This window comes from Camelus dromedarius, chromosome 13 (assembly GCF_036321535.1).
Source record: "Camelus dromedarius isolate mCamDro1 chromosome 13, mCamDro1.pat, whole genome shotgun sequence".
Taxonomy (NCBI): Eukaryota; Metazoa; Chordata; class Mammalia; order Artiodactyla; family Camelidae; genus Camelus; species Camelus dromedarius.
The window spans coordinates 9,224,032-9,233,150 of record NC_087448.1 but is presented as its reverse complement, the minus strand read 5'-3'; the positions used below and the strand labels follow the sequence as shown (position 1 = coordinate 9,233,150).

The 9,119-nt window shown below is 50.7% G+C and overlaps 1 protein-coding gene across 1 annotated transcript; it reads right to left on the bottom strand.

The window, feature by feature from the left end:
- Nucleotides 1–880: 880 nt before the first annotated feature.
- On the bottom strand, nt 881–8,683 carry ZIC5 (Zic family member 5). The gene is made up of 2 exons (XM_031466269.2): nt 7,193–8,683; nt 881–2,862 (listed from the first exon to the last, which is right to left on the bottom strand). Exons 1-2 carry the CDS (start codon nt 8,646–8,648, stop codon nt 2,420–2,422), a joined length of 1,899 nt encoding a protein of 632 aa, XP_031322129.2. The 5' UTR covers nt 8,649–8,683; the 3' UTR covers nt 881–2,419.
- Between the last annotated feature and the right edge of the window lie 436 nt (nt 8,684–9,119).

The window sequence follows — 9,119 nt, the reverse complement described above, 5'->3', positions numbered from 1 at the left end:
GGAAATAAACTGATCAAGGGAAGAGAGACTAATAATTACTATAATAATCACCACATGAGCAACCTGTTCTGTCTGGAAGAGAATGGCAGAGCTATGTCATTATGTAAAACATAAGCAGTACATAGGAAGAATACCTTTATTAAATTTTTTACTTCATAATCATTCTTTCTATTGGAGGTACACATTTTGTTTTCATTTTAGGTGTATCACGATCTGGCAGAGAATTAACCTATGCATGGCAAAATACATAAAATACATATTCCTTTGTTTCATAATAAATAAACCTGTAGCATAATAAAGAATAGTGCAAACTACAATTGAAAAAGTTGTATAAATAAAACAACTCATTATAAATCAGGAGTATTTTGTTCTAATAAGTTTACGATACATAAATTATCCCCACAAAGTTCATAGCTCATCTTTGTCTATTTGAAAGAGCTTTAAAAGTGAATAATATGAAAATCAAATAAACTTTTAAAATGTAGAATTATTTTATATTCAAGTTTTATGGTCTTTTTCTTTATAAAGGAGGGTCTGCATGTTTCATATTCACTGCTACAATCTGAAGACAACATTGAAAGGCTTTCAAAGTGACAGCACCATGCACTGTACTAGTGATAGAATATATCTATAAACTATATATAATCTCATCAACACAATGCAAAAGAGACATGCAGGAAGAGTCCTGATTTTCACATTACATTGTTCATTCAAGTAAGTTTAAAAATATATTTTCCCATTTTCCTTCCTTTTTTTTTTTTAAATAAATGGTACACCATAAATGACAATCTTTCACCAAAATGTATAATATAATTCTTTGGTGTGCTTTGAACTCTTCCAGAAAAAAAAAAAAAAAAAAAAAAAAAAGGATGTCTGACAATAAATTAATTCAACTGTACAAATAATAGTGTTCACATACAAGTTATTAACAATGACAAGACTACATCAACCACTCACAGCACACAAATTTCTACAAACCCTGGGGAGGGGGTGTCTTCAGGGTCTCTGAGGATAAATTAGTGCTCTTTAGTATATTTGTATGATGTTTATGATGGACTATGTTTTGCACACAAGATGTGTTGTACCAACTGAAAATAAATTGACTAAGAGTTATTGTCCTAGGTCCTTGACCTTTCTTATACTAGCTTGACAGCTCTGGCAAAGGTCACACATTCATCAGTGTTTGGTGGTAACTATAAACCTTTAAAAAATTTTAATATGTATAGCAACTCCCTCCCCTCTTTTAATGTAAATCATACTTTCATTTTCAAATGGGATAGTTATGCGTGCTCAGGTGGAAGAAAACGCATCAAAATGCAATTTCAGGTATTGAAAAATAAGGACTTTTTAAAAGATTGATACAAGAGTATAAAAGAGGGGTTGGCCTCTTTTTAAAACAGCGTTCCCAAAAAGTAGGCATGTTGCCAACATCACACCTCCTTACACTTACCTGTTAATTTTGGCATCCCAAAGAACTTATGCTCTAAAACATAATCTCTTTATTACACAAGAAGTTTGGACAGAGTAAAGAGGCAGCATCTGAGATTTCAGTTTAAAAAAAAAGAGGAGAAAGAGAGCACTTGAATTTCTTCTATTTTATCAAATATCACAGTTTCACAGTTGTCTATTACAGCAGCTTTTTCTTCTCTCCACTTAGCTTGAACAATCACAGTAGCACAATATATGGAGATGAACTAAGGTTGCTGCATCTTTTTTTTTTCCTTTGTTAAATCATACAAGCAGGGTACTGAAGAAATAATCCTGTATAAAAATAGTGTTACGGTGAGATCAGTAATAAGAGTAGAAATCAAAAATTATAAGTATTAGAACTTAAAGGGTTTTTTACAAATATTTTTGGACACAGGTATAGTCCAAGATCTGTGGGCAATGCAGCAAGTGTGTGGTTTACAATCAAGAGGGCTTTGCAGAATTAGGGCCCAAGCAGGAGGCAGAGACTCCAGAGAAGCGCATTATGGTGTCAAAGGCATTCATGAGGCACTCCAGGAAATGCAGAGGGCCTTGTTGCTGTGTGGAGTTCTGACTTCATGCTCTTTCTCTCACCCTTTTAAAAACCATATATATTGCATTGGCAGTGTGTATCTCGATTAACTGATCCCTCCTTTCATTTTCCCTGGTACAGTTTGCTCCCAGGCCTGTCCCCCTGCAACATACAAGTCCAGCTTGGTTGGGTTTGTGTTTGTTTGTTTTCTAAGAAAAAAAAAAAAAAAAGCCCAAATATCTTAATTAAATTAATTAAATGTACAAACACCATAGGGTTTCATACCGAATAAATAGGGCTAATTAGACCCGGTGGCAAGTCTGAGTCATGGGTTTGTCTCAGGCTCGGCATTGTCTCAGGTTAGGATATGGTCCAAGGGCTCCCACTTATTATTTTACTTATTATTATTACTGATGACTTCTAATGTATCGTCCGCACAACTTCAGAGTTCCCATATATCTCCTCATCTTCAGACTCAGAAGTGGTTCCATTGCTGGAAGGGGTGTGGAGGTGGCTGGGAGCCCCACTGGCCTGGCAGACGTACCACTCATTGAGATTGGTCACCTGAGGGGACAGAGTGCTAGAGCGACTCCTGGTTGGGTCCAGCACAGGGGACAAGGGGGCACCCACTGGAGTCCCCACTGATGAGTAACCCAGGGCTCCTGGAGAAGGCGGTGGGGACTTGCAGTGAATCTTCATGTGCTTCCTCAGGGAGCTCGGGTGGGTGTAGGATTTGTCACAGCCTCGGATCTTGCAGTAGTAGGGCTTGTCGCTGGTGTGGACGTGGGAATGTTTCTTTCGATCACTGCTGTTGGCAAACTTCCTGTCACAGCCATCAAATTCACATTTGAAAGGCTTTTCCCCTGCAAGAAAACATAGGAAAGATTACCAAGTGCTTTTCAGAGACCTCTTACTTGAGAGAGAGATCTCAGGGCAAACATCAGGATGCATTTCCCATTCTCTTGAAGGCCAACTCCCGGCCTAATTCCTACTCCTAATTCCTATGTTCCAGGATGCCATGGGGAAGGGATACTTCAGGGACGGGCCTGGTGTCCCCTGGCCTGGAGGCTCTCCTTGGACCTGGGCTGGATGTCAACCCCTGTAGTACTGTAGGGGTCAAGGTGAGAATGACTAGTGTGTGTCCTGGCTGTGATACCAATCCAACTAGGACCCAAATACCCACGTCCTCGTTCCCCTCAGGATCTATACATGCAAGAATTCAAGCAGATCCCCCTGCCAAGATAAATACCGATAAAATGACACTTCCAAAGACACAGCTTGGGTGAAGACCAAAGAAAAAGAAAAGAAAAATAAACACATACTCAATTAAAAGCAAACTGGGGGTGGTACAGTAAAATTATAATAATGGCATTTGGTTTCAGAGTGTTCCCAGGATTTCACTGGTGGAAAAGGAAAGGAAATATAACAGAATCCTATTCTCTTCAGAAATAAAGATACCTATGAAACCCATGATCTCACCACTGGATTTTTTTTTTTTTTACAAGCCTAGTTGGGCAGAGAGGCTTGTTGGCCTCTTCATTCTGCCAGCCTTCCTCACAACTTGCTGGGCAGTTAAGAGCCTAGGAGAACAGAACCTTAACAAATGTTAGTAAAGACCACAGGCCTAAGCCAGAACCTGGCATTTACCTGATGCCAGAAGTAAGTTTATTCTAACATTGCTTAAGAGTCAAAAAAGATCAACCATTTACCAGAGTCTTTGGGCCCAAGGCCCCTTTAAGCTGCTCTACCCCCCAGTAACACAATGCCCTTGAACACAAGGCCCCTAGTCCAGGTAGTAGAAATGCTCAGCAAGACAACTAGATATTCTGCCACATCACATCTTGGTATTAAAAAAACAAAAACAGGAAGACTTAGTATCTATGAACTTAATGTATTTGAGTCCATAATTGAACATGTCATCTCATACGTATTATGGTATAATGATATATTCCTTATATTTAAATGACATAAAAAAGAAAGTTAAATTTCTGTATATTTCAGCAGCTACTCTGATGACACAAAAAGAATGATCTTTTCCTTGGTTTTTAATAATTTATTTTTTTTAAGTCAAACTATTAAGACAGCTTAGTGTACATAAGTTTCTGTGGTAGATTTTTCTTATACAAACATTTCAGTGTATTGTTCTCTTTTTTATTTCACCAGTGATGACTGCTTCAATGCCAGAGTATGTTAGCACATCTGAAAGTATTTAGAATGTAACTTATCCTACCTGGAAATATTGTTTAAAAATAAAATGAAATATTACTCATACACCTCCTACAATGATCTATAAAGAAAGGGGAAAACACAACATAACGCAATGATAATCATAACCTCTAAAAATTCTCTGTAGGTGGGCTGCAACAAAAACAGTTAATCGAGTTTTATCAACACCAGTTATTTGTCCTGATTTCTGTATTTCACTGTAAGTTGGAGATAGTATTAATTTAATACAGCATTCTTCCAAAAGATCGTAATCAGCCTTTCCTCAACATGGAGGATTAAGTGGTTTTATTCACCCTATGCCAATGTGCAATTTTTCCCCCTTTTTTCCAGAATTCTCACGTTTCTGCACAAGCTACATATCCCGGATTGTGAAGAATAAACGGCTTGAATATTGCTGGTTCTGCTACTGCACATGGTAAAGAGAAGCATAAAGAATCAGACCGAGTAAGGGCAGATAAGGAGTGGAAAGAAAGGTAAAGAGCAGGGATAAAGGAGATAGAGGAAGAAAGACCAGAAGGAAAGGGTGATAGAATCTCCTGTTTTACTCAGGGGGGCCTAAGAAGGGGGGCAGTGATCAAGTTCCACCTGACTACAAAGGGTGAAAGACCTGTGTTTACATTTCAGATTCTGATAGAAGGGTCACGTCAGAATTTACTTACAGAGTTTGAGAGTGAGGGGAGCTACGTGTGATAACTCGAGTCCAGTCCAGAGGAAGGTTATAAACGGAATTGGGGGCACGTGGGTCAGAAAATGGGCCTTCGGGAGTGGCGGGGATTATTCCCTTTGATCAATCTGTTCCTGGATCCTGGATAACTCCCCCAAAAGCTACAGCTTTGTGGTTGGGAGGGGAGTCCGGGGCGGCCCCTCCCTGGACACAATGCTCAGTGGCTAAGCCGCCCAGGGACCGCCGAAAACACCCGGCGCGGGTTTGAGCATCAACGTGAGGGCGTTCGCATTCCTCCCTAGGGACCCCGCCAGATCCACGCAGCCACCGGAAACCCGGCTGGAATGCAACCTTGCGCGTGACGAGGAACCCGAAAACAAAAGGGCCCCCGGATCCTTCTGGGCACCCAGGTCCCCGCCCCCAGAAGCTGGCAAGCACGACCCCTGGGGCCAGCCCTCCAGGAGGGGTGGGAGGCAGCCTGTCCCCCCCGGGGCCGGAGAGCCGGCCGGGGTCAGCTGCCGCGCCATCAATTTCTAGTTCCTTGCTTGACCTGGGCGGAAACGGCTCCGGGCAGCCTCCCTGCCCGCCGAGGTAAGGTCCACTCCCCCTCCGAGGCCTAGAAAGGCGGGAAGGGCCGAGGCCGGCTCTGCTTTTAGGGGTTCCTTTTGGGAACGGCTTCACTCCCCGCGCCTCGCACGCGCGGTTCACATTCCCGGGCCTCCGCCCAGTCGGGAAGTTCTGGGCACAGGGGCCCGCAGCTGGTTTAGCGGGCCAGGGAATTTTTACGCCAGCCTCGTGGGAAATAGCCTTTTGGAAAAATCATTAAGGCAGACTGATCCAGATGAGAAAAGAACTGGACTGGCAAACGAAACTCCCTCCCAGCCGGTCATCAGCCAGTCCGCAAGCGGCCTGTCAGGTGCCGGCGACAGGAGAAAGGCCCGGGGCTTCCAGCCTTGGGCCCCCGGACCTGGCTTCTCTCACAAGTCCCTACAAGGCTTCTGCCTGGGCCGCTGGCCAGGCGTTGGGGCCCACGCCCGGCCGCTGCCTCCTCGCCGCCGCAGCGTCGATAAATCAGCCAAGTAATTACTGAATGTAAACTCCAGTTACTTAAGTGTCCTCCGAGGGGTAATATTGCCTGTCCCTATAAATCCCGACTGCGCTCGCGCTCATCAGTGCTTCTGCCAAACGCGCTCGTCCGTACGAAGGGGCACAAGACTCATGGGGCCATCCCACTGCCCCAGGCCGCAGCTGCCCTCACCCAGGGCCGTGGCACCCCTAAAGCAGGGCTCGGGGTGGGAGGGGTCACCACAGCATCTGGGGCTCCCCCCAAGTTCCAAGGCGTGGTAGGCCCCAAAGACCAAGGGAGGCTCTGCAACTCGCCCTGTCCTCCTCCAAGTAGAACCTTCTTTAAAAGGACAGAATCCAGTTTCTCCAGCACCCTCTAGGGCATGTATGATAAAATGTGTGACAGCGCGAGCAAGTATAGGTGTATATGAAGGTGTGTAAATGAAGTGTGAGAGTGTATGTGGAAGGTGAGTGTGTCCCAACAGTGAGAGAGGAATGTATGAGGGAATATGGGTGTGTCAAGTTGTGTGATGTGTGCGCACATGAAAGTGAGTGTGGAGTGTGTAACGGTGGCGAGTGTGTGCGCGTGTGTGTAAGAGGAAGGACTCCGGGAGCCCGAGGGCTCATTACTTTCGCATTTTGCACCCCGCCCGGGAGGGACAGGACCCCCCTCCCCTCCTGGAGGGGCCACACCGAGCTGGGCCTGGTGGCCCCAGTACCGCAGCAAATCCCAAGCGCCCCTCGCACGCCCTATCTTCCGAGCGCGGTGACCGCGCGGGGCTTGCTATCCGATGGGGAAGGAACGAGCCACCGGGGCAGCTCCAGCTCCAGCCTCCCTTCCCCATCGCCCTCCCCAAGTTCCCGGGGCCGGGCGGATGGGGGCTGCCGACCGTCCTGGGCGCCTTCCTGCTCCGGCGGCTGCTGCTTCTGCTCCGGGGCGGCGGCGGCGGCGGCTGGAGCGCGTTGCCGGTCCCGGCGGAGGGGCTGCGGGAGCGCTGGAGACTCCACCGTGTGGGAACCCAGCGCGGGGCCTGTGTATGCTATCGAATTACTTATTCATAGAAAAAAAGGGGGGGAGAGAAAAAAAAGAAGTCACATGTCCGGGTTATACGTATGCGAAGAGAAGCAGCAGAAGGAGGGAAAAAGTAAGGCGAGCAGGAGAAGGAAGAGAAGCAGCGGCAGAAGCGGCGGCGGCGCGGGAGGCGGCGGCGGCGGCGCGGCCGGGGACAGACACCCACCTGTATGAGTGCGCTTATGGATCTTGAGGTTCTCGGAGCGCGCGAAGACCTTGCCACAGCCCGGGAAGGGGCAGGGAAAGGGCTTCTCGCCGGTGTGCACGCGGATGTGGTTGATGAGCTTGTATTTGGCCTTGAAGGGCTTGCCCTCGCGCGGACAATCCTCCCAAAAGCAGACGTGGCTGCTTTGCTCGGGGCCGCCCACGTGCTCTACCGTGACGTGATTCACCAGCTCGTGCATGGTGCCGAAAGTTTTAGAGCAGGGCTTGGCGCCGCCGGCCGGGGGCGGTGGCGGCGGCGGCGGCGGCCCGGCCAGCTCGTCGGGGTCGATCCACTTGCAGATGAGCTCCTGCTTGATTGGCTGCCGCATGTAGCGCAGGAAGGCCCCGGCCGCCCCTGGGAGGTGGGGGTGGTGCTGATGCGGGTGCTGCGCGGTCGCCGGCGGCGGTGGCGGCGCCGGGGGCGGCGCGTGGTGTTGCAGGTGGGGCCCCGGTCCAGCCGCCGCCGCGGCAGCCGCCGCTGCCGCCAGGTTCAGGTTTAAGTTCACAGCTCCGTAGCCATGCAGGGCGGCGGCTGCAGCGGCCGCAACCGCCCCGTAGTGCGCATCCCCAGAGCGCGGCGCGAAGGGCGGTTCGGCACGGCCGTACAGCTCAGCCGCCGCGGCTGCCGCCGCTGCCGCCAGCCCCAGGCGCATCTGGCCGTTGAGCGGGTGCGGGTGGCCGCCGGGGCCTCCCGGCGTGTCGTGCAGCGCGGGGAAGAGCGCCGGGCCCCCGCCGCCGCTGCCGTCCGGGCCGGCGTAGGTGCCGCTGGCCGAGATGAACATGCCGGCCGGGTGGGGAGGCGGGGCCGAAAGCTGGGGGGAGCCGGTGCCGGACCGCTGCTCCCCTCCGAGCGGGGCCCCGTGCATGGCCACCGCGGGGGCCGTGGCGGAAAGGTCCCTCCGGAGGACGAAGTCCCTGCTGTGGCCTTTGCCGCTGCTGCCGCCGCCACCACTGTTGGTGGTGGTGTAGCCCGAGAGGGCAGGAGGAGGAGAAGGGGGAGGGGGTGAAAGAGAGGGAGGAAGAGGAGGGGCTGGGGGCGGGGGCGCGGAGGACTGCACGCTGCTGCTGCCCCCGCCGCCGGGGTAGGTGCTGGCGCCCGGGTGCACGACCGAGGCTGCAGCGCGGGCGGCGGCCGCTGGGGCCTCGGGCTGTGCGGGGAGCGCCTGTGAGTGAGGGTTGAGGCCAAGCGCGCTCGCCTGGGCCATGTGCTCGGGTCCGAGCGGAGTGATGGCCACGCTGGGGTCAGAGCCCAGGTCCCGAGGGCGGACGTGCGCTGTTGTGGCGCGGTGTTGGGAGTGGGCGGGCGGGCTGCCCAGCGCCGGGAAGCCTGTCATATTCTGAAATGGCCTGGCCTGAGCCGTTGCCAAATCCGCTAATCTCAGCGCTGGCGGGTTCCTCTTGCTCAAAGGGGGCTCCATCAGAACTACACAATCAGACCCATAGACCCTCACTGGGGATACTTTTTTCCCTCTGCCCGCCTTCAAAAACATGTATATATTAGGCGCTCTTTAACTTCTTTGTCCTGGCTTCCTAACTCTGCTTATTCCCGTTCCCACTCTGTCCTCCAGCGATTGGCAGAGCGAACACCACATTTGAGCTGCACAGTGGGACAGAGATTTTGGAAATGGCAAGGGTGGGATTGGAGGGAGCCGCGTGATTGGCAGCAGCCGCGGCTGCCCGATTGGCTCCCTTTCAGGCCCCTGGCCCAGCGGGAATCCGCCCCTGTGCTCACTGACGCCTTCGCTTTCGCTTCGTGCCCCCTCCTCCCGTGGAGCCTTGCGTCCCCGCCTCCCCGGGGGATGCCCAAGTTGCACTTGCAGAAAGTTTGCGCTGGGCCTGCGCGCGCAGCGCCCCGCGTTCCCATGACACGCCTGGCGGAGAGCGTGCGC

Bases quoted from the DNA above. Each gene is read 5' to 3' on its own strand.
- ZIC5 (XM_031466269.2), bottom strand. From the start codon at position 8,648: ATGGAGCCCCCTTTGAGCAAGAGGAACCCGCCAGCGCTGAGATTAGCG. The intron at 2,863-7,192 runs GTGGGTGTCTGT...GTTTTCTTGCAG, and splicing joins CCATAAGCGCACTCATACAG to GGGAAAAGCCTTTCAAATGT.